Source organism: Clytia hemisphaerica, unplaced genomic scaffold, assembly GCF_902728285.1.
Source record: "Clytia hemisphaerica strain Z4C2 unplaced genomic scaffold, Clytia hemisphaerica genome assembly, whole genome shotgun sequence".
NCBI classification, from domain to species: Eukaryota; Metazoa; Cnidaria; class Hydrozoa; order Leptothecata; family Clytiidae; genus Clytia; species Clytia hemisphaerica.
This window is the reverse complement of record NW_027103790.1, coordinates 159022-183805: the sequence shown is the minus strand read 5'-3', so window position 1 is coordinate 183805 and position 24784 is coordinate 159022. Positions and strand designations below refer to the sequence as shown.

Genomic DNA, 24784 nt, shown 5'->3' with positions numbered 1-24784 from the left:
AGTTCTTTTAGGTTATTTATAAATATTAAATGAAATATCATGAAAAGAAATTAACAAGCTGATGGACTGTCTAAAGAAACTCTTTTCAAAAGACAAAAATCGCCCTGAAAGAAGTAAGAAGTAACTCTGATTTTCTATACAGAGAGAATTAAGTCTTTTTCTTGAAAATGGCTACTCAGAACGGTAATGGACTAATGTTTTGATACATTCATTGTTTTGTTTATACTAATGTAATTGTGATAATTTTGTTCAAGTTTAGCATTATATCAAAGATAAAAGATTGACAGATTTGTATTTTTTTCAAACTGAAATCTAATGTTCCCTAGGTCTTTATTCCCTTGTAGAAAATTATGGATCAGTACCGGGCAGTGATGAGGGGAATGATATGGTGGATAAAGGTGGTGGAAACAAAAACGAACGTCAAATAAGCATACACAATCGAATCATACCTCACAAAAGGTTTTGTTCAAATAAAATTAGGTATATTTCAATTTTTTCATTGCCTACCAATTCAAAATGTCAAAATAGTTATTATTTTAACACTGTTATTATTTACTTTGTTTAATCAAATGCCATTGCTCCTGAAGCTCCAAACATTCTTCTTGTGGCAGATGTGAGTTCCAGCCCCAATTAAGATTATCTTGCTTTCCACTTAATATTTTTTGCTAAAGGGTTAACGACAGGACAGTAGTGGGTCAGTCATATGGTGTGCCTAGGTCTAAACCTGTTGAAAAGGATAGTAAAAATCTGCTATCTCATTAATGATGGCAGTGGTGATCAAGTTTATTATACTTGTTTTCTTCTTTTTGTTATAGTACAGCAAAATATAACTTGGCAACATTTTTCCCGAAGTTTCTCCTTGAACAATTTACACGATATGCAAATCTCTTCTTTCTTCTTATTGCTTTACTACAGGTGAGTTAAGTTCCTTTCCAAAAATTCTTATTAATTTGGATTTTTTAGCTTTTAATTTGTAAACGGAGGATGTAGCTGGATGTTTCATAGAGAGCTTTTCGTACAAACCTACACTAATTGTTTTAATTGCATGTGACTTTTAGGTTTTTCACTTCTTCTAAATTTGTTTTGAATTTTTCTTTTCAGCAAATTCCAAATGTCTCACCTACTGGTCGATATACAACTGCAATCCCGTTACTTATCGTTCTATCGTGCTCTGCAATCAAAGAAATCATAGAAGACTTTGTAAGTCTCGACTTATTAGGTCTCAAGAAAATCGATTGTCATGTTATAACTCAAGAAAGCTTTGTCAAGTTTCTTATCATAATTCTATCTTTTTATGATTTTATTCTAATTAGGTCTGATTGACATTTCTTTTCATTTAATAGAATCGCCATCGCCAAGATGATCAAATAAATAACAGACTTGTAGAAGGTATTTTAAGTTTCTTTTAGTATGTGAAGAATTTTAAATTTAATAATTTTTTTTATTTATAGAAGCTTGAATTCTTTTAGATTCACAAACATTTTTTTTTCTCTTATTATTTCACAGTTGTACGCAATGATGAGTTTGTTAAGATCAGGTGGACAAAAGTTATGGTCGGTGATTTAGTGAAAATTGGAAATGGAGAATTCTTCCCAGCAGATCTTATCCTGATAGCATCAAGGTATGTTTTGCATACTAGTACCAATACAAGTAACCTTTTATCTCATAGACCAGCATAGACTTTACTTATGCATTGTTGTCTACTCAATTCAATCCCATTATTATTCTGTAAAATTCTCAATTTTTTTCCTGCAGGTTCATTACACTTCCCTTCAACTATCTATACTTTACTAACTTTTTCAGTGAACCGATGGGTATGTGCTACATTGAGACAGCAAATTTAGATGGGGAAACAAATTTGAAAATCAGGCAAGCCCTGCCACTGACGGCTGGCATAACGAGTAAACAGCTGGCCGTGCAACTGAGGGTAGGATATTTATTTTTTTTATTAGAAAAACAACATTCTTTTCTATCAAGTGAAGGTATTGAGCGCAAAATTATTTTAATCCAATGTTATCAGAATATAATAATACCCCTTATCTGCTTGCTTTCTAGGGTCAAATAGTTTGTGAAGGGCCAAACAACCGACTCTATGATTTTGTTGGAAACATACGTGCAAATGATCAGGAGTATGTCATTGTTCCTTACACCTTAGCTCAAATTGTAATATGTTTAAATGCCTTTTTTGCATTCGTAATCAGTATGTCAGTAACTATCTGTATTTTTTCATGTGTTTAGTCAATGTTCTCTGATATTATGAATTACTTATGGATTCAAAAATATATGACATTACTCAAAAATTATCCTTTTCAGAGGAGTACCATTATCATCTGATCAAGTCCTGTTGAGAGGTGCTCAATTACGTAATACACAATGGATATATGGGGTTGTTGTTTATACAGGGCACGAAAGTAAATTATTACAGGTGTGTATTACAAATAATCATATTATAGTTTTTGAAATATTTTGAATTGATGTGAATACTCTCAGAAAACAGATGGACATGGATGTTCATAAGCAAGGTGGTCTGTTAAACGGAATGTTTTTGATTTAAGGATCCTTATGGAAATATTATGACTTTGTCTCTTCTGTTTACGAAACATTTAAGAACTGGTTTGTTTTTTCATTTTCAGAATGCAACAGCAGCACCTATCAAGAGATCCAATGTTGATCATACAACCAACCTTCAAATCTTATTTTTGTTTGGTCTTCTCATCACGTTGGCTTTTTTTAGTGCTATAGGAAGCATTGTTTGGACTAGTAAGTACTCATCAATACAAATTTCTATAAACATCTCTGATCTTTCACAATAATTGTACTATTTTTTTTAATCAAGAACGTTTTTTTTAACTGTTTTCTTTCTATGTTAGATATGGATAAATCAATGAACAAAGAAATATAATGACACATTCTAAACAATTATCCTTCCTAACTTTCTTTTACAGGTGACCATGAAAAAGATTGGTATTTTGGTTTTCAAGGTAAATTTTCTTAACTTCAAAACTTTTCTGTTGTCACTCAACAGTCTTACATGTTTTTCGTGTGGCTTAAAGCATATCTTACCTGCATTTCGATAAAAATAGAATGAAACTTTGCACAAGCATGCATAATATTATTCAGAAAAAGAACTTTGCTATCCTATTCACACATTCACCCTGGGGGAGGCCTTGAGGGAACACTTTTATTTACTCGATTTTCAGCAAAAAAAAAGTAAGCAAACAATCTTTTTAGAACTCGATTTACTTTTCAGCAGTATATAACCCTTGATGGTTTGAAAACTTTTCGAAAATTCCATGAGGTCAGCAAAAAGGGCTGACTGAACTCTGTTTTCGGGAGTGTCCCTGATTATTTTATTTTATTTTTCAGAATATCTTTATCTATATCTGTGCCAAGTTTCGTGCTATGTTCATGAAATTAAGACCTAACAGATCTAGACTAAATGATTTCTTTGATTTTTAACCTAGTTGAACTGATCTGATGTTTATTTTTTTTGTTTACTTTTCAGAAACAAGTGCTCAAAATTTTGGGTTCACTTTCTTGACATTCTTCATCTTATACAACAATTTGATTCCCATCAGTTTACCGGTTACTCTTGAGGTAGTTAATGTTTTTGTGTACCATACCAATTATTCAAACATAGTATATAAATTATTAAAGTTAAATGCTTTGAGAATGTAGTCTCCAATAATTGGGAATTAGTTGAATTTCCTTGAAGTTCTTGTTTCCTTGAAGTTCTTGTGCAAATTAAATGTTTCTTTCTCTTATTTATTAAAATTTGTTTTAACAGGTGGTGAAATTCATTCAAGCTCAATTTATAAACTGGGTAACTATTCTTACAATGACTTTTTTCAAGAAAACAGAACGGCTTAATGCTTTGTGATGGGTAGCTTCCATCTTGAATTCTCACTAACATCTCTATAATAGAAATTATTCGGGAACATAGAATCAAAGATAAAAATAACCTCTAAAAGTAATAACAAAGCTAACACTCAGATTAATATGGTAGTTTGAGATTCTATTCAAGAAATATAGTATTGTCGAGTAATCAATATTGTATTTTCTTTTTATAGGACATGAAAATGTATTATGAACCATCTGACACTCCTGCAATGGCTCGCACGTCCAATTTAAACGAAGAACTGGGCCAGGTCAGTCATCACCACCTTGATGATGTTTTGTCTTTAAAATAATTTTTATGGCAAATAAAATCAATAGATTAGTATGGCAATAGACCTTTTCATAAATTACGTCAGGAACATCACTTGTCTCGTTTTGAAATTATTGCCATGGTGATTAACTCCCAGCAGATTTTATTAAGACTACTTTCTATTCATAAAAAATAATTTAATGTCTCAAGGGACATAATCACCACGGTAATTGTTTGAATACGAGGTAAGTGATGTTCATGACGTAATTTATGAAAAGGTCTATCCTTTGGCATTTTGTAATGTTTTCAAAAAAATTTTTATGTAATTCAGTGGAGTCTCCATAATTCGAACACGCACGGAGAACACACATTCGAGTTAGGGAAATTACGAGTTATGGAGTAAGGTTCATAAGGCATTGTTAACTAAAGGGACTATAAAACTTGTTCGAGTTGAAGAGACTTTTTTATTTAAAGATCCACCTTATATTCGCACTTTATTTGTCTTATAGGTGAAGTATATATTTTCCGATAAAACGGGTACTCTAACAAGAAATATAATGGAGTTGAAGAAGTTGTCCATCGCTGGCAAAGTGTACAGGTACTTAAGGCTAATTTTTTTATTTAAGACTCATTCATTTTGATTTTTTTTTTTCTGTTTGCTTTCTTGACTATTGATTATTTTTTCGCTTTTTTCACAGTTTGTTTGAGAAAGGGAAAGAAGGTGAAGAGTTATCATCACAACTCTCCCTTGCAATGAGAACTGAGGTAAGAAACTTGATATCATCCCATGTTTAATTTTAGTCCATTTTCATACATTATGCTGGTAGTTTTTATTATAAGACGAACCATGGCAATGAGATATTCCAGAAATATATTGTACCTCCCTTGTTGAGTAGGTGTGACGTCCAAGGTGGGCTGGTCCAGGTCAGTAAAGCAAGTTCGAAAATCCAAGGTGGTCCAGAAAATTAGAAAAAACAATCCATGTTTGAGTCCTGAAAACTTGAGAGAGAAAAATCCAGGTGTCACCTTTCCCAGGAAGACCTCCTCAACAAAGGTGGTACAATTCTTTTTCTAAAATAGCCCAATACAATTTGGAGAAGAATAAGCGAAAAAGGAAATTGAAAATCATTAACCATTGAAGTCTTCTTAAGAACCTGGCTGCTTCGACAAATAATTTTTCCTCTTTTTTTCATTTTCCTATAGGAACAAAAAGAAAATATTCAAGACTTTGTATCTTTGTTGTCGGTCTGTCACACAGTAGTTCCTGAGCGTGACCGTGAAGATAGCACACATATCATTTACCAAGGCGCCTCACCGGGTAAGTCCAATGATTAAGATAGTCTCTCACTGCCCTTACAACCCCCTCCCCCCATCATTGCTATGTTATTTTTAAACAGAGTAGAAATCTCACCTTTAGGGTTTCCATTTTGAGTAGTTGAAGGTTTTATACTTCTAGACTATATATATAGGCTTAGTAATGGTATGATAAGTTTTTAGATAATTTCTCATTTGAACAATTGCAGAAGCACGAAACATTGAATCGTGTACTTTTATTGAAAGAAAACTGTTTTTCTAATTCTCAACTTCAGTTGAGCTAGAATCTGACAATGTCTGTCTGTATGTATGTATGTATGTCTGTCTATCTGTCTGTCCGTCCGAAAACTTTGGGGCAGCCTGGAGACTTCAAAAATTGTTCGATTTGGCTGAAATTTTGCACACTTGTTCCTTGTGTGAATGTCTGGGGGGTGCTTTTTGCAATTTTCAAAAATTTAGATTTTTGGGGCCTGGGGACGAGTTTTTTGCCAAAACGAGGCTAAAACTTTGGAGCAGCCTACAGGCCTCCAAAATTGTCGGATTTGGCTGAAATTTGGCACACTTGTTCATTGGGTGAATATCTGGGGGTCTACAATTGGGCCTATGAATAATTTGAAGCCAATGAAGTTGAGCCCAGTGCGTTGCGCACGTTCGACTATATTACTTAGCTCTAGTATCTTGTTTGTTTATTATCGAGCACTATTCAGTTTGATTTCATTGCAATGATTTATAGGCTTAGTCATCAACATTGTTAATCATTACCGTGAGTTGGTCTAACGTCGACATCCCTCTTCTAATACCGACACCCTTCTTTAGAGATATTTTTGGACCTACACCGGTGGAGGTCCTATAAATTAACCTGTGTTTGTTCCTCCGTTCGTTCGTCCGTTCGTCTGTTACCAACTTTTTTCAGGATTGAATCATAGGAATCTTTAGATTTTTGGTAGAAAGGTGCAAAATGGTGGTGGTCAAGAGCCCGATTTTCGGAAAAAAAAAATTTGGGCGAATTTGGGTAAAAAAAAACGGCTAAAAAACGGGTTTTTTGGACTTTGTGAAAAATTGGATGATTAATTTTTTCTGATTTTTTGCATGAAAGTAGGGTACCATCATAGGTAAAAGATGGCTCAAGCAGACTTTTGCAAAAAAAATTTGTTGGCTCAAAAAACGCATGTTTATCTATAAGAATCACTATTAATAAGCATACATCAATGTTCTTAGTCAAATTACTCAATTTTTTTATGAGATAGATGTTTTTTTTGCTCACGAGGGCTTACTTTTAGAGAGTATGTGTGTTTAGACATGAAATTTTGGTTGCTTAGCGTGTTTTTATAAAAAAAACTGGCCAAATTCGATATTTTTTTATAAGCACATTATCAATTACTTAGGTATTAGCTTTCCTCGAGATTGGCTCTTTCATTCTTTATGATTTTTAGCACAAAGATGCATAACTATAAACCCTCGAATGAGACGGAGCTCGATTTTTGGAAAAACATTTTCGGGGTAAATTTCAGCTAAAAAACGGCCAAAAAAGGTTTTTTTTGGACTTTGTGAAATATTGGATCATTGTTTTTTTCTGATTTTTTGCGTGAAAGTAGGTAGAAGATGGCAAGCAGGTTTTTGTAAAAAAAGAATTTTTCAGCTCAAAAAACGCTATAAGAATCACTATTAATAAGCATACATCAATGTTCTTAGCCAAATTACTCAATTTTTTGATGAGATGGATGTTTTTTTTGCTCACGAAGTCTTGAATGTGAAAGAATAAGCATGAAATTTTGGTTTCTAAACGTTTTTTTATAAGAAACAAACGACTAATTTTAATAGATCGTCACTATTTGTGTTCTGAATGATTGTTTAATGGCCACGTCACGTAGATATCAATTATAAATGTGTTAAATGCATAACCAGGTAGGTCCATAAAAGTATCACTTGTTTCCTCTCTGATTGCTAATCAAAGAAAATTAGTTTCAATCAGCTATTCCGACCTTCCTATTATTCCTATCTCGATCGTGTTCAAAAAAGAATGACAAAATGAAAATTCACAAAAAACTATAGTTTTGAGAAAATTGACATACATTAACGAAAAATGGGTTTGATCTTGTAAAGTTTTAGGGGAGGATTCTTTACCCTTTCACTAAGCTGCCTGAACCAAAACTATTCCAAAATGTGAATTATTGGGGCTAAAAATGACTCTTTTGTATGTTTACGGAAAGTTAGCCTCATTCTTACACAAAAGCGACAATCACCAAAAGATCTATGAATTTAAGCTGAAGATGCCCCATAGTATTGCCCAGTATAATTATGTGAAACAATTTTTGACCAAAAGTGTGAAATATTGTGGTGTCTTTGAAGTTAAACTTAAAATAGTTAAAACTATCTTAACTGATAAAACTAAATAGTTGTGAAAATTTATGTAAACATTGTTTCTTGAAAGGTTATGGTAAGATTCAGTACTCGAATTGAAACAAAAACGGAAAATGTGGTTGAATCACTTAGGGTAATTACCCTACTTTTTGAAAACTAAGGCCACATCACTTCACACATCATCACAATAACAAAAACTTAGTAGAGGGATACTAAAAGTACAAAACACTCATTGTAATTTATAGCAAGCTAGTGTTGTTTTGGGATTTTTTGGGCTTCATATACGACCCTTCTTTTCAGACCTGTCAAATTATTAGCCACACTTGTGCACATTTAATTGAGAAACAATTTCTCAGAACTGAGAAGAATAGAACAAAAAGCTTTCTGTGATATTATAACACAGTTGTTGTGTAGAATAGGGGGGAAATGTGGCTAAAGTACTCGAAACTCCTATATCTAAAAATTATCCAAAATAGTAAAAATCGCTAAAATCTAACAAATAAGATGACGCATGATTTACTATAAACAAGTTTAAAGACGAGAATTTGTTCATATAAAGTATTTTAAAACCTTCCACAATTAAACAAAATCAATTAAAACGTCTTATAGTCATTTGAGGGAAAAAATGTGGCTAAATTTTTGCCAAGACCTCAAGATAACAGCACATCCTGAAATAAAACAAAAAAAATATCAAATTATCGGAATAGAAATTGTCTTTAAAATGATTTTAAAAAATCGTATCACTAAATAAAAATAAAGTGAAATGTGGCTAAAGCTGAAATTCTAAAATTCTACAATTCTTTTTTCTACTCAACCTTTTGCTGAGAGAAATTAAATGTCAACTGAATGGAATTACAGAATTACGTTGAGGAATATACTCTCCTATGAACAAATTATTGTGAATCAAGTAGCCACTAATCACAAATGGAATAAGAATTTACTTCCTAAAATCCTTTGACAAACTAAAACAAAAGTTTCTAAAAGTACAGTCAGCATAGTAATGTTTCCAATTCTAAACTAATAGATTCAAACCTGCTTGTAAGAATTCAATTTAGCCACACTAATCATTTTATTAAATAAATTGTGTGCATTGCTGAAAAATGTTATGTGATTCTTATTGGTTTTAATTTTGAACCTTTAACTGGAAGATTCTGGAAAAAAAATTGTGGTTTTTATTGAAAAACATCATTTTTTGATGAAAAAACCACACATTTTCACTAAGTTTTAGGAGAGAGAAATATTGCAGTCACGTTTAAGTAGCCACTACATTCAAAAATATGATAAGAATTTATTTCTCAAAATCCCTGACAAAACCAAGGTTTCTAAAGTAAAGTAGGATAATAAATGTTTCCAATTTTAAAGAAAATATGTAGCTTGTAAAATATGTTAAATTAGCCACAATAATCACTTTTAACACCATGACGTGATTTAATATGTAAAAAAATGTATATCCTAGATGTGAAAATTAACATTTAGCTCTGACAGGACTGGGAAATGGGGTTTTTGTTTAAAACTGTTATCAGAAAACCCATTTTATACTTTCTTTCAAGAATGTGAGAAGGTGTATCGCATAAAATTTGAGTAGCCACTGACTTCACTAAATCCATAAAAAATAAAATTTCAACTGCTCTGATGGTTGATAAATTTAATTTAAAAACTTAATGAAAACACAATAAGTTATATTTACCAAAGAAATGTCTTTAAAGCCACAAAATTTCAATTTTGGGTTAATTTTGATCAAATATCATAGTTCTATATCTGAAATAACTATTTTCCAATAATTCCCGCTTAATTTCACATTATCCTTTAAGTAAAACATGCTTTTTGTCAAAGGATATTGTTTTTCAAAAATAAACCACAAATACTCACAAATTTAATGGCTTGAGCCACATTTCTTCACAGATATGGTTTCTTCAGTCCTTTACCAGGGTATCCCCGAAATCTTGACTTGCTTCCTTCATCCGTAAAGAAGTTATATGGCTTTCAAGTGAGCTTTGCATGGTTAGCCGCAGTGAAAATTAGCCGCATTTTTTCACACAGTTCAAACGCTTTTTAAACACTAGACTGGAGTCGTTTATAATGCATGTAATACTAATAATAAACACAAATAGTGATACGGGATTTAGTTTGTATAAACGACTGGAAGAATCCGGTGTTCCAGCCTTATAGATACCGGGCCTAGCTACGCAGAAACTTGCGTAGTGAAAAAACAATTTATCAAGCAACAACAAACTCTCAAAATAAAATCAACTCAAATGAAACATTTTTAACACACAAATCCACACACATTTTATTTTCAAGAACTTTTTTTGAGCGGGAAAACATTTTAATTGCGATATTGACACTTTTTTTTTGTTTGGAGTTAGTGCACAAAGGTTTCTAGACGACTAAAATTTACTTTTTTGCTTTATTTCTAATATGTCTGAATTAGTCGTCTAGCTTGCTAGACTATTTAAACACCGCTTAATTACACTACAGACTTCGTTCTTTTCGGAACAAAAAATTTTGTATATTCCTCTTTTGGGATTTTTTTCTTTTTTTGATAGCCACAATTTATCACAAATCATAGCTGTTTGAAATTTATCAACAAAAAATAACAAAAATGTCATTCTTTTTTGAACACGATCTCTCTAAAAACGGGTGTCGAAATTAGAAGAGGGATGTCGACGTTAGACCAACTTACGGTAAACGTGTTAATCATGGGATTTGCTGATTCTTTTTAGACGAAGAGGCGTTAGTAAAAGGTTCAGTGCAAATGGGATGTCGCTTCACCACCAGAACTCCGACAGCCGTCATTATCGACGTTGTAAGTTATTTTATTTTGCTCATTTGTGCATGTGTTTCACCTTTAGATAGCTCCTTATAGTCTGAGAGTAGAATCGAGAAATGGAAATTTTGCTTAACCCAGAAGGTGAATGGAGTTGTTATACATCGTTGGAACGGAAATTTCATGCTGATTATGGAAACCCGGGTCTTAAAAAGTATATCCCGGACAAAATTAGACTGGACGAGGTTTAAAGGAATCTTACTTTTTAAACCCCTTGTTTTTTTAGGAACGAAACGGTGAAAGAGTGGACAGAATTTATGAAATTTTGAATGTGCTTGAATTCAACAGGTATGTATGAATTGAAACAATACTGAAAACGTCCTTTGAAATCCATCACCACCTCAGACTAAATGAGCTGATTAGAGTGTCTACGAGACAATGAAGCTTTGACTTAAACCAAAAATCTTATTGGATTTTTTTACACCGGCCCTTATTAGTCCAAAGCTCAATTTTTTATATTTTTAGACCGGCCTTTATTTAATTCCGATCCTTTTCACCAGCCCTTATTACGCCAATAAGGGGCGTGTAAAAAGAGCAGATAAGGTAGTTTCCACGAGTTCCTTGAAAACTTTGAAATATCTTTTGATTAAATTATTGTTTCATTTTGTTTACTGGGTCGATATTAAACAAAAACAAATTTAACCTAGACAAGGTACTACAAGCAATCTTACTCAAATGTACAGAGAGGGGACGTTCTCCGCAAATAAATCACTCCTAACTAAAAAATTCTTTTCGAAATTTTCATGGCTTGATCACCGGGCGGACTGCCCGGGGAGCCGCCAGGGAAACACTACACTATTTTGAATAATTTTGGAAAGAATGTGAAAATAAACTTTTTTGTAGGTCACTGAAAAAAATACACCTTGTATCAAAATTGGTTTTTCCATTAAGTTCATAACCTTTATTTTTTTCTTCTCGTTCAAGTACCCGTAAGCGTATGTCAGTGATTGTGAAGACGCCTGAAGGTCAGATTAAGGTGATGACCAAGGGAGCTGATAACGTCATCTTTGAACGCCTGGCAGAACATCAAAATGAAATGGTCGAACAGACTCTACAACATCTCAGAGACTTCGCCAACGAGGGTAAAATCAGAAATTTGTGAACCTGAGAAAACTGATCACAGAGTTTTGGTAGTTTTTTCTTCTTTTTTTTATTTACATCCAAATTTTCGAAGAAGGGTTTGTAAAGTTTAAAGAAACTCTTTAGGTTCGCGCATACGTTATTTAATTTATCTTTTTGTTTATTTTAACTTTTAGGACTACGTACACTTTGTATTGCGTACACTGATCTCGACCCTCAAGAATATGAAGAATGGAATATGTTATTTCATAAAGCGAGCCTTGAAATTGATAATCGAGACACGAAAGTAGCTGAAGTTGCTGAACTCATAGAAAAGAATTTAACTTTAATGGGCGCCACAGCGATTGAAGATAAACTTCAGGATGAGGTCCCTGAGAGTATCGCCAAGCTCTCTCAAGCCAATATCAAGATTTGGGTGTTGACTGGTGATAAACAGGAAACAGCAATAAATATCGGATTTTCGTGTAAATTACTGACCAGGCATTTAGAATTATTGATATGCGAAGAAGGCTCGACCAGAGAGGTAAGGGGGCTTTGTTTCAGTTAACTGTATTATATATCTTCAGAAAAACCGAATGTTTCTTTCGGAACCAATGTAGAAAAAAGAAGATGCTTCATTTTATGAAAATAAGAAAAGTCTCTTAAAAAGTTTGTGCTATTGGACAGCAGCAGAAGGTATTACCAATCAAAAAAATTGATGGCTCGACGTGTCTTAGGATAGCATTGAGGGATTTGTTTTACTTTTGTTTCTTGTTTATCAGAGTCTTGAGTCTCCGAAACTTTGCTTTTGAATAAGTTTTTGAGTATTTAAAATGTTTCCATTGCAGCAAGTCAAACAATGGATCAATTCGAAGATCGATCAATATCATATCGAACGCTTTCAACCAGACGAACAATCGATTTGGCCTAAATTTTTACAACGGTTGCCTTGCTTTAGACCCAAGAAACCTAAGAGGGAAGCTTCGGTGATTAAGGTATGAATGGTGATCACTTTGAACTATCCATACTTTTAACAGGGTATTAAAAAAGTGCTCTAAAATCAAAAAAATTTTCTAACCTTAAATGCTAGAAACTTTGAATTCAAAAGTATTATTGATAAAGGTACGAATTTGAATCTTTCCTGAGAGATTCTTGAACGTCTTATAGATATAGATATGGTCATTTTCATTGAAAAAAACCCCTTCTTGAATGGGCTCAATTTTAAAGATATCATGGAACTTATTGCTTATGACCCTTATTTTCAATATTCTTTCAATTTTTTCAGGATTTGGCGCTCATTATGACAGGAAGTGTAAGATTGAATTCCTTTTGTATTTTTGTTTTGTTTGTTATTAAATACTGAATTATTGTAGTTTTTCCAAGCTTTCCAATATTCAAAGGCAAAGCGCACCCTGCTGTCTTGTGAGTGAAAATATTGAAATGATTTTTGAATATGTTCCCTCTTTTTCACAGAATATTCATCATGCATTATCGGAGGAAGTGAAGGAGGATTTTCTGGACCTTGCTTTGGTTTGTCGAGCTGTCGTCGCTTGCAGGTTAGATTTCTATAATCAGTAGCTTACAGATCGACTCAGAATGCTGCGTCGCGTCTGAAATTGAAAGATTATACATTGACGGCCACTGTGTAAATGCATATGTCGTAGTAGGGTCCTACTCTGGAGATTGTGGGAATCACTGCATTCAACAAGTGATGTATGATGTCATGAAATAGTCTGAGGAGGTTGTTCTCTCAATTGTAGAATTCATGAATTTCACAGCAACTTTCATGTCTAGAGTCTTATACTTAACTTTAATTACTTGTAGAGTATCACCTCTTCAAAAATCATTGTTGGTACAACTGGTGAAGGAGAACGTGCAAGGAGCGATCACGTTAGCTGTGGGAGATGGTGCTAATGATGTCAGTATGATCCAATCGGCGCACGTCGGTGTCGGAATCAGTGGACAAGAAGGTTTGCAAGCTGCTGGTGCCTCTGATTACGCTATCGCGCAGGTTAGAAAAGCTCTTATTTTCTTAACTGTATTTATAGTCTGAATCACAGACCTCTTAAACTTCCTGTAGAATAAGAATCTCTTTTCGCTACAGGATGAACAGAAGCCTATTGTATTTATTGTGAATTTATTGAAATATCACCCTCGAACAATGCAGATATTAAGTCATTTAATAACGAAATACCTCTAACCTTTCTTCTTCTTAATTTTCAGTTCAAATATTTGAATCGATTACTTTTGGTTCATGGCGCATTTAGCTATCAACGATTGGCCAAATTAATCTTATACTCATTCTACAAAAATATCTGTTTATACGTTATCGAGGTATGTATATATTTTCTCAAGATTTTTTAAAGTCATTTTCTTCAATTCAGAACTCTAGTGCTAATGAATAACATCGAATGAATACATCTTGCTGATCTATTTTGGTAGATTATCGAAAATATCGATAATGAGTGATGTTTAACCAAACCAGTGCCACATTTACTTAACCTCTCAGCTCTCATTATGCTCAGAAAACTTTTTCTAAATTGGATCAAACACAGCATCAATCAATTATATTGAGCCTTTTTTAATGGACTTTTGAGTACCTATAAGGTGTATTGAACATCAATCGGGAATGCTTTTTTTTTCAGCTTTGGTTTGCAACAGTGAACGGGTTTTCCGGACAAATTCTTTTCGACAAATGGTGTATCGGTTTATACAACGTCATTTTCACTTTCTTACCACCTCTCGCATTCGGCTTATTCGATCGGACCTGCTCGGAGACGGCTCGCGAGAAAGTTCCCAAATTATACAAAAATTCACAGCAGTCTGACCTATTCAATGTTAAGGTATTGTTTTTGTTTCTTTCTAATCACTGCTTATCAAATCCACTGACCTTTAATGAAACTCTGGACTTTGCTGTATCCGCCATCTTTGATCGGTGTTTTTTCGCAGCGTTAGAACTTTTTCTAACGTCCAATGGCGCCACATCAAAAGTATTTAAGGCAAAGTGTAGTGGTCAGTGCGCTTTCGGTGCATATACACCCACATTGAGTAGTGGTACCATTAGAGGGTACAATTTCAAAAAACTTCGATCAAAGATTTTGGGTTGGTTTGGATTAAAAATTTGCCTGGCTTATATATAAAGCTCAGCAATCCAATCTCATTTTACATCTTGTCTTATTATTGTATTGATAAATACACCTTTAATTGTCAGGTATTTTGGTTATGGATAGGAACAGCCATCATGCATTCAATCATTCTTTATTATCTTCCTGCTTATGTTTTCAAATTCGGTAAGAACTTCATTTTCTCTTTTTCGCTCCAAATTCCCTTTTACAACCGAAAAAGTACAATTTTGAAAGTAATTTTAATTTCAACTCGTGTCAATAATTTCTCATCATTATGTGAGATTGTTTCCTGTAGTAATCATTAAAATGGAATTAAGAGAGATTCATTATTTCCGAAATGGAGACTTGTATCTAACCTCAAAGGGAAACCGTTCGGTGGCTAGCCAAAGAGTTTATGAAAGCACATTCTCTCGCTAATTGTTTGAACAATAGTGGTTAGGACGATTACATGAAATTACATTTTTTCCTAGGCTACTAATCCTCTTCAGCAGTCATATTTGTAACAAAGAATTCTGTCATAAAAAATTACTTTCTGAAATTTTTAACGGAAAGAAATTATGATTGTTTGCAAACAAATTCAATTCGACAACATTCTTTATTCGTTACTTCGCCCGATAGGTCGATGTATTAAAAAATCAAAACACACCCCATCTTTTTTTCATGCAAGTCTCTGCCCCTCATCTTATACTTACATTTTTTTGTTTTTGAAATATATTATAGAGCCATTTTCGGAACTTAATTCTGAGCCAACTTAACATCATTTTTTGGTTATCTTTTCCTAATTCAGATACACCATTCGGTGATGGCTCGACTGTCGGGCAATGGTTCGTCGGAAATGTTGTATACACTGTAAGTTGCCTTACGATGTAAAAGATTTATGTTTTCGAAAATTCCGTACACGTTTTTTATAAGGAAACTTAACTTAGCTCCGAGCCTGGAGTTCCTTATTTTTCAGAGAATTTCAGCAGCCTCAAAGCTCTTCATCGAGTTCCTTATTTACTTAGCTGCTAAGTTTGGATAGAATTGATGTTTCGTTAAAACACCCCCTTTTGCCCCTTCTCACAGACCCGATGGGATTTTATCAGCCAGTTGGGTAAAAATAAACGGACCAAAACTCGATTGGGATTGATATTGCCATGTGTTTATGGCCGGGGATTTGATTGTTTTCTAGCCAGAAAATTCAGTAGGGATGGTAGAAATAGCACAATATTTTGCAGTGTGGATTTGCTTATCTGATCATTTTCAGCGGGGACAGAGTACAATTTTCTACTGGGGACGATATTTTGGCCAATTCTTCCAGTTGGAAGGGTTCCCTGTAAGTCTGTGAGAAAAAGGGTGTGTTAAACAATTGATTGCATTACAGAAAAGACGTTTATTGAACGTTGTTTCATCAATATGTTATCAACTTTTTGTATAAGTTTTTGTAAATGTGTGCAAGTTTAATTTAATGTTCATTAAATTGTTTTCTTATTCTCAGCCTGAGCAGTACCTTAACAATTCCTTTTTTTTCAGACCATTTTAGTTTCTTATAGACGTGTTCCTTATAAAAAACGTGTTAGTTTTCACGGTAACGGTTATACGTTTCCAAAAATTACGAAAATTTGAATTAGATTGAAAAAATTTGAAAATAATCTTTATCACGGATGTTTTTTTTCTCCATATTTCATAGATAGATCACGCCAAGTATCTCAAAATAGCATAGGGGGATTGCCTCCGCAATCTTAATAAATTGTTTGCGTCCTTCCTTGTAAAATAGAGTCACATTTCTAAAAATAGATGGATATTAGTATTTTGTGGTTTATAGGTCTATGTTCTTAACTTGCCTGGAAATTGTCTTTTGACCCAAACCCGAGTGGGTTTAAAGGTTTAAAAATAAATAAGTCATTTTAAGGGCCTAGCATTTAACCACTGAAATGTCTATTTTGGTTCTTCTCTTTTAGTGTGTGGTGATAGCAGTTTGTTTGAAAGCAGCCATCGAGCTAGATACATGGAATATTGTATGTAACTTTATTCAAATAAATGTTCTTCCTCTTCTAACCGTTTGTCGTCACCGATAATATTGCTGACGTCATTCTCCTGATATTTTCTGATTCCCTTAACTTTTCTAATTCCCCATGGTATTTTGGATACACTTCTTTTTTTCTAAAAAGGAAGAAATTTCGTGTAAGAAAAGAGTTCCCTCTTACACCATGAAAGGAGACTTTCTTGGAAATGGAATCAAATAATAGATCAAGAAAACTTTACAATTGTTATTGTAGCTTGAACAAAATTCTATCATGCCATTAGGTTTTTGGAGTCAAAATAAAATTGGCAGCTCAACGCTCCGAAATACAATTGGTTTCCAATTTAAAAATAAGATGAAATTTCTTTAATATACTAAATTCCATGTCCCCAACTTGAAGACTATTTTACCAATAGTTAAGTATCGATTTAACTTTTAATTTATACGTTCTTGTTTTAGTTATCACATTTTGCTATATGGGGCAGTATAGGCAGTTGGTTTTTGTTCCTCTTGATTTATTGCAGACCGTTCATCGCGATGACTCTAGCTCCAAATATGATCGGACAGGTGATGACTCTTTTGAGAAATACAAAAAGAGATTCCCGGGGGGCACTCGATTCAAAAACGACCGTACTTTCGACCCAAAATATTAGGTTTTTAAAATCGGACCATTTCAGTGCAGAGAAAATTTAGTCAAATTTGAGTATAATTTCGGCCGAAAAATCGGACCCTTACGGTGCACTTTTTTTGAAAATTTTTGAACAAAATATGGTCAGGTTTTCCAAATTTCACACCCTAGAATGCACTTTTTCTCATCTTTGCTCATCTTTTTCCCTTATGAAAACAACGAAGTCTACTATGTTCTTCATCACAAAAACATTGTACCCCTCCTTCCTTTCCCCAAAAAGATCACCATTTTATCTTCTTTCGAAAGGTTTATTCGTCATATAATAGTAGAGTTTTCTTCTCTTTCGTTTCACAAATCAAAACAACAACTTTTTAGAACTGCAACATATTTTCAGTTTGATCCATTAGCTCCATTTTGCAATTGTTTTGAAAGGCTCGACCCCTACATGTTCTTTTAATAAGCATTCAGATTTGCAGAATTCCTAAGCATAACATAAACATATATGTCAGCCTGAAATATTTTTCAAGTTGTAATTTTTTATCTGTTTAAAAAGGTTTTGTAGAGGTCAGGTAAATAAGACACATTCCACTGCTTTGGAAGCAAAACTTGGCTCAGGGTGAATCATAAGCATGATTCATAAGCATATAATAAGCATAAGCTATGCCTGGATGCTTTGAAGAACTTAAGCATATACGAGCCTGACCAATGGGCATACACTTGCTTATAAAACAAACATGTATATCTAGTAAACTTTGCAACTAACGACTGTAGTACATACCAAAATAAAAGGAATTTCGGCAATTTTGTTATTATAGGATATGATGTTGTACTCGTGTCCGACATTTTGGTTGACAATTCTTTGTATTCCTGTCATTACACTAGCTCCTGATTTCTTATACCATGCGTAAGTAAATCAACCTTTAAATGGTTTGTTTATCTATATACCTGGTACGATAGTTTGGACCAATCTGGTAGAAAGGGTTCCATTTTGTTTGTTGTTTTAGCAGCAATTTGATTTATCGGAGAGAGAAATGTGACGATTAATAAAATGGTTTAGCTTAAATCGGAGGAGCTCTTTTATCTGTTATCATGCAAGCTCTCTTAAAATTCTTCTGAAAAGCATGATATTGACCAACTTCTAAACAACAACCAAATTCTCGTTTTAGATTCCAAAGAGAATTCAAAAAGAATACTCGACAAAGAATTCAAGAGATCGAACTTTCAGGGGTAATTTAACACTTATTCCTCGATATATTCATTGTGAAAAAATGAGTTGAAATGTGTAAACGTGTCGAACCATAAATTTAAACCTCAGTTCATATTATAAGATGTGGCCCGAGATTGATGTGTACACTGGAGTCGTTTATAATCCGTGTAATACTGATACTATAATATTGGTGTTATATGATACTATTATATTGGTGTTATATGATAATACATTTATCGTAACGGGGTAATATCAGTTTGTTTAAACTACAATTTTGTCCCTTCCATTAATTTTTGTTTATTTTGCTTATTAGTAGGGGGCCAATCCTTAGGATCCGTGACATCTTTTATGCGACGCAACCGCATGTAGTTAGTTCGTCAAATTTTGTCTAAACCTTACGGAGTCTGACAGAATTTTTATAAACGAAGTAAACTCCCTATGAACTCCTTTGGGAATTAATTACCATAGCAATATTTTGAAAACGAGGTAGGTGTTGCTCGTGACGTTATTTATGAAAAGGTCTATCTTATCTCAATAACTTTCGTTTATGTTAATTTCAGGACGATCCAGCTAATTGGACACTGGATGATAACGGTTTCCCCATAGTTTACCGCGAACCACGTGAAAGAGTTGGAACGAACGCTTCGATTCAATCTAATCGTACGTCTTTTCACATACTTCATCAAATCGTTAATATTTGTACAGGACTGAGAGTTGTCTCTTATGGGGGGTACCTATCCCTGATGAGAAGTCCCTAGTTGATAGTCTTGCAATTCAAAGGGTTCTAAATGGGGTAAAATCTCGGACAAACAAATGACTGAAAATGAGTGAACTTCTGCCACACCGTTGGTGGGTGCAGCAGAGAGCTCTGAAAAGTTCTTTTTAATTGATTAAATCATCTCAAATATGTTCTAATAGATGTCTTCTCGAAAAAGTTGAAGAGCAAACTCATTGAACCTTCAATCTTCAATCTCAGACAAAAAAATAGCCTGAAGACTTTGCAAAAATTCATTTATTGCAATGTCGAGGGGATTTGGCATCTGGGATTGTCACCCAAACTCTCCAAACCCAATAAAATAACATTGGCCCTGGTAAAAATGAAATTTGTCATGCATTTTTGAAAAGTCTACACAACCTTTTGCCCGAGATTGTACGACGAAACCCCTGCTCGCTATCTTCAGTTTAATTTCGGTGGAGATTATTGGAATAACAATTTTTGTTTACTTTTTAGATGGGTTTGCATTCAATACAGCAGAAAAACCTAAAGGAATCCTTATGGTGAGAGAGAATGGTTATTTTTCCTATCGTTTCACTTGTCAAAGGATAAAAGTTAACTTTAAGGAAAGATTGATGAATTCGTAGCTTGTGCTCATGCCCAACTATGAAAGCAATCCACACAGACATCTTTGAAAATGAAAATATCAGCAAATTAATATGTAGTACACTAGACTTTTTGATGAGTGCTTTTTCTGCAGAAACAACTCTCCCTTTTGAAATAACTATTTTGTTTTTGAATTTCCTTTCAGAATGACGTGATGTTAAAGACGGATTCCACTTTCACAAAACCAACCGGCAACTAGATCCCAGTCCTTTCAGGAAAGAAGAAGAGGAAGAAGAATTTATTAATATATATTTTCATTTTTTAAGTAATCAATATCTTCTTCACAGTTCTTCGAAATTCATTATATTTTTTATAAAATTTTGCTCGTGGGAATTTTTTGTTTTTTTATGAGCTTTTGCTTAGTTGTAGGGAGTTCTAATGCTTTTTTTGAGTTTTTCCTTATGTCACAATCTAGCCCCTCCTATTTTGTAATAGCCTGGTAAACTTCAATCCAAGCAGTCATTCAATAAGCAACTGTTTAAGTTGAATTTCCATTTTTAGTCTCATAAAGGTAACACAGAAACAATATTGATGCCTAAAGTGATGTCTTAAGTATCTAAAATTTCCTCTTTCGCTATCAGATGTTTTTCGAGCGTTCGCAACCCGTTGAACCAGATTTTTCTTCACAAGGAGTTGATTTGTTCTCTGGTCTAAACCCTGAAAAACTAAAAAACTATCAACAAAAACAAATTGATTGGAATATTTTTACCCCTCTTTGAGTCAGTCACTTTTCGGTACACTGTTGGTTTTTCAGGGACTCAGGGAACCAGGCCTTTTTTAAGCGAGCAAAATGGTGTTTTTCACTTTGGTGATATTTCTTTAAAAATTGCGTTAAGTAGCATATGTATTTTCATTTTTTGCAATGGGGTAGGATGTATAATATAGATTTTCTCTTAGGCTTTTTCTTCTTTAGTGTACAAAGTGTAGATTGTATAAAAATTATGTTCTTTTTTGCGAATATATCATGAGAAAATTCTACTGAATTATTTGAAGAAATTCATAAATTCCGTCAGTCCTCGTGTTTTTCACACAAACGCCAGATTTCGAAAAATATGCCACGTGTTTGAAAACAAAGAAAGCGCTAGATTAAGGGCTCTGACCATAGTCGAAAAACTAACAAGTATTTGAACATAAAAGTTATGTTTTAGGTTCTTTAACACTTTTAGCAAAGAATTTTCTTTAAAAATTGCTTTTTAATCAAACCCCTTGAAGAGTAAGAGTGATTTTTTTGTTATTAATTTTCCGAGTCCGAAAGGACGAGGAAAATTTGAAGCAAAAAAATCACGAGTGTAATTTTCGAATTGTACGTACGAGTTATTATGTGATTACGAGCTAATCGCACAATTTTTTCACTACTTTTTCCCCGTCAGGAAATTAAATTACACTAAAAGTTTTAAATTTTTCTCTTTATGTTTTTCTTTTATTGTTTGCTTAAAGATTTTCTTTCTCAAAAAATGAATTTCGAATGCAATTAAAACGTTCGATAAAAAAATGTAAGAAAAAACATCAAAATCAATTTTGTAAACATTGGCGCGTCATTGAAGAGTGTGGTTAACGATGCGATTAAGAATTTAATTGCAAAAATGACGTTATGAACTTTAAAAATACGTTAATAATAGGTTGCATCGCCTTGTTCTATAAAAAGTGTAGACTGGAGTCGTTTATAATGCGTGTAATACTAATAATACTAATACTAATAATAATAATACGGGATTTAGTTTGTATAAACGACTGGAAGAATCCGGTGTTCCAGCCTTATAGATACAGGGGCTAGCTACGCAGAAACTTGCGTAGCGAGAAAACAATTTATCAAGCAACAACAAACTCTCAAAACGAAATCAACTCAAATGAAAAACTTTCAATACACAAATCCACACATATTCTTTTTTCTCAAGAATTATTTTGAGCAGGAAAAAATTATAATTGCAATATTGACACTTTTCCTTTGTTTGGAGTAAGTGCACAAAGGTTTCTAGACGACTAAAATTGTTCCATTCATTACTTTTTGCTTTATTTCTACTATGTATAAACTATGGTATAAATTAGTCGTCTAGCTTGCTAGACTATAAAAAGTGCTAAGTTTTAATGGGTAATTAACCTTTTTGTTTCGAAATTTTCTCAAACTGTCCGCAAAGAATTGAACTATTTTAAATTTTTTGGAAAATTTTTCTAAATTAATGCATAGTATAAGAAAGCCGCGGCTGGAATGATAACATCTGAATTTCTGTTGTTCTATCTCTGTCGTATTTGATGACTATTTGTTGATCAAGAAATCAGTAATGTAGCATCTTTGGCTGCGTTTAGACCAGCCTATGGCATTTGTAATTGCTTGCAGTATTCTTTTGAATTGTATTGTTCCGCGCAATTGTTCGGTTTGTCAAATGCCTAATGATGCCAGCGTGTTGGCATTTGAAATGCCATTTTGAGCAAAGGAATCCCCTTTTCTGGCATTTCAAATCAAACAAAGGAACCAAAACAAAGAGAAAAAATGACATTTTTGATTTTTTAAAGTATTTGCACGTTTTTTATTCAGTTCTTTCTATAGATTGTAAAATTTGCAAGATTTGCCATAGCCTAGCCCTACGGCAAAAAGTTTCAGTCTTAATGACTGCAGTTTTTGAGAAATTCCATGCTTTTCATTGTTTGATCTGTCAAAGTTGAACTTGAGCGAATCACCTTTTCAGTAATGACTCTAAAAAGACGATTCCTTAAATGCCATGACAGAAAATACAATGGAAAAGCTATTAAAATCGAATCCCTCATGAGCAAATGCCAAATTAAAAATGCCAGTTGGTCTAAACGCAGCCATTAATGGTAGATTTTATTGGTTTGTCATTAATACTCACTTCTCAGTGCGTTTTAGACATTAATGATATGCCCTTGATAATATTATACACTTGCATTATAAAATCATTGTAAAGGAGAGATTAACAATAGGAAATTTAAACAAGCACAAAATGGCTGGGCTGAAAGAACTCAAAAATTAATAAAGTGCCTCGAACGCCTTCACAATATTTCAGTCAAATTATTTTAGAAATCAATTTTGAAGGTGCTGGCTTGAAATTTTCACAGTATTATCTTGATGTACTTTTTCATGACTCTTAATGCTGGGCTAGCGTTACAGAAGTTTTTCATAAACTCATTTAGTACAGTAAGATGAAAAAGTACATCAAGATAATACATATTTAAGATAATAAATTTCAAGCAAGCACCTTCAAAATTTATCATTCAAACTGACAGGAAAGTTGTCATCTTGAATATAGTTCTTATAATCTCAATTTTGGCGAAAAACTATTGTTTCCACAAAATACCCCTAAAATATGTCCAAAATTAGTTCAAGTGTTCTATTGGGTACAGATTCCAAGATATCTAGCAAAAAAAAATTTTTGTGAAGGAAAATAGGAGCAAAATTTCCGAAACTATCTACCAATAATAAAATGAGCATCTTGATGTTCTTATAAAGCTCCGAGACAGAGATGGAACAGCAATTAACCAGGGATATGTTATAGCGTAGCTAGATAACGCACATTTGAAAAAGCCTGGTTCTATCTCTGTCCCTGGCATTAAAATTTGATATGAAATTAAACTTTTTTAATTACAAATTCGTGAAATTTGGATTTCTTTTTAGCCAATGATTCTGCTGCTGAATTTATTGTTCACGATTAAAAACTTTTAATTATCAATAGGGTCTGTAAAACATTGGTGAATGACAATTTAAAAAAATGAAAAACATTGTTTTCATTAGTAAAGTTATAAGAAATTCCTTCTGTAAGATTATAAATAGCTCTTTTTCATTTTAAATACCGCGCTACACCGCGGGGTGCCTCACTTTCTAACTGATATTTTCAGATAGCAAGTCAGTATATCTGATTATGGAAAAAATTTCAAGTCAATTGAAACAATATTTGTCAAAATATTTACATCCGAAATTTTTTTTTTCTAATATGTAGCACACAGTTTTGTGTGCTACATCATAGAACTTTATATTTTGTAAGTGGCAAATATCAAAAATTCACTATGGTCAGAGCCCTTAAATCCATCATTCTGAATGCAGCGGAAATCTTAAGGCTTCACTTTTTCTTGCTCGATAATGGTTGAAGATTCACCTCTAGCCCCTTCGGGGCTTTAAACTCAATGAGAGTAGCCTTACTTGTACTGGGTACCATACACATTTGAGATTCACCTTCTTCTCAAGTTCCATGAGTTTTCGGGCAATAAATTCTTTTGGATTAGAACAATTCATCTTTTCACAGTGGAATGAAATGACCAATTAGATTGTACTATGTTTTTCAGGAAGCATTTTTCGATTGTTTAAAGTCTAAAGGATGGCGAGGTAGTTGAGACATTTATAGAAGATATAAAGACCATAGTGTCCTCCCGTACGGGGGGGGGACTTTTTTTTGAAGCCAGGGTGGAGATGGAATATTTTGATTGTAGGCATGGGGGAAACTCACCAAAATCAATTCAAAATTGAAATAAGCTGGTTTTCTGCGAAGATGTTGTGAGAGATCAAGAAAATCAAGATCAGTTTAAAAAGCTGCCATTCTTTCTATTTTTATAAGAACTACCTTAGGGAAAGTAATAAGCATTAAATTCATCAAATTACAGCTTTTTATGCTTGAGGGGGGGGGAGAAATTTTTGGAGGAGGCAGGGTGGGCAAATTGAGGTGGGATGGATGAAACAGACCCTGAAGGACACTATGATTAAGAATTAAAAAAAGAAATTTGGTAAG

The 24784-nt window shown here is 33.4% G+C and overlaps 1 protein-coding gene across 2 annotated transcripts; it reads left to right on the top strand.

Annotated features, from left to right (window-relative positions):
- On the top strand, positions 1-21034 carry LOC136806246 (probable phospholipid-transporting ATPase IA). 2 transcript variants are annotated; one of them, XM_067062803.1, is made up of 36 exons: positions 1-113; positions 327-480; positions 816-915; positions 1102-1200; positions 1344-1389; positions 1507-1621; positions 1804-1927; positions 2056-2129; positions 2314-2425; positions 2634-2760; positions 2946-2981; positions 3506-3597; positions 3788-3823; positions 4071-4148; positions 4657-4745; positions 4846-4912; positions 5351-5465; positions 10546-10628; positions 10876-10937; positions 11574-11731; positions 11906-12252; positions 12557-12703; positions 12994-13020; positions 13182-13264; positions 13533-13719; positions 13932-14042; positions 14354-14551; positions 14920-14998; positions 15621-15682; positions 16774-16830; positions 17295-17402; positions 18279-18367; positions 18630-18690; positions 19231-19330; positions 19902-19948; positions 20197-21034. In XM_067062803.1, the coding sequence occupies exons 1-36, from the start codon at positions 62-64 to the stop codon at positions 20248-20250; spliced, it is 3576 nt and encodes a 1191-aa protein (XP_066918904.1). In that variant the 5' UTR covers positions 1-61; the 3' UTR covers positions 20251-21034. The 2 variants fall into 2 exon arrangements, with proteins under 2 accessions (XP_066918904.1, XP_066918905.1); XM_067062804.1 differs by having other exon boundaries at positions 107-183; positions 345-480; positions 20197-20499.
- The last annotated feature ends 3750 nt before the right edge of the window (positions 21035-24784 follow it).

What these genes read in the sequence shown, in the direction of transcription:
- LOC136806246 (XM_067062803.1), top strand. Translation starts at nt 62, where the DNA reads ATGGACTGTCTAAAGAAACTCTTTTCAAAAGACAAAAATCGCCCTGAA. An exon ending in AAGAAGGCTCGACCAGAGAG is followed by an intron (nt 12,253 to 12,556) that starts GTAAGGGGGCTT and finishes TTTCCATTGCAG; the next exon opens with CAAGTCAAACAATGGATCAA. An exon ending in CCTGATTTCTTATACCATGC is followed by an intron (nt 18,368 to 18,629) that starts GTAAGTAAATCA and finishes TTCTCGTTTTAG; the next exon opens with ATTCCAAAGAGAATTCAAAA.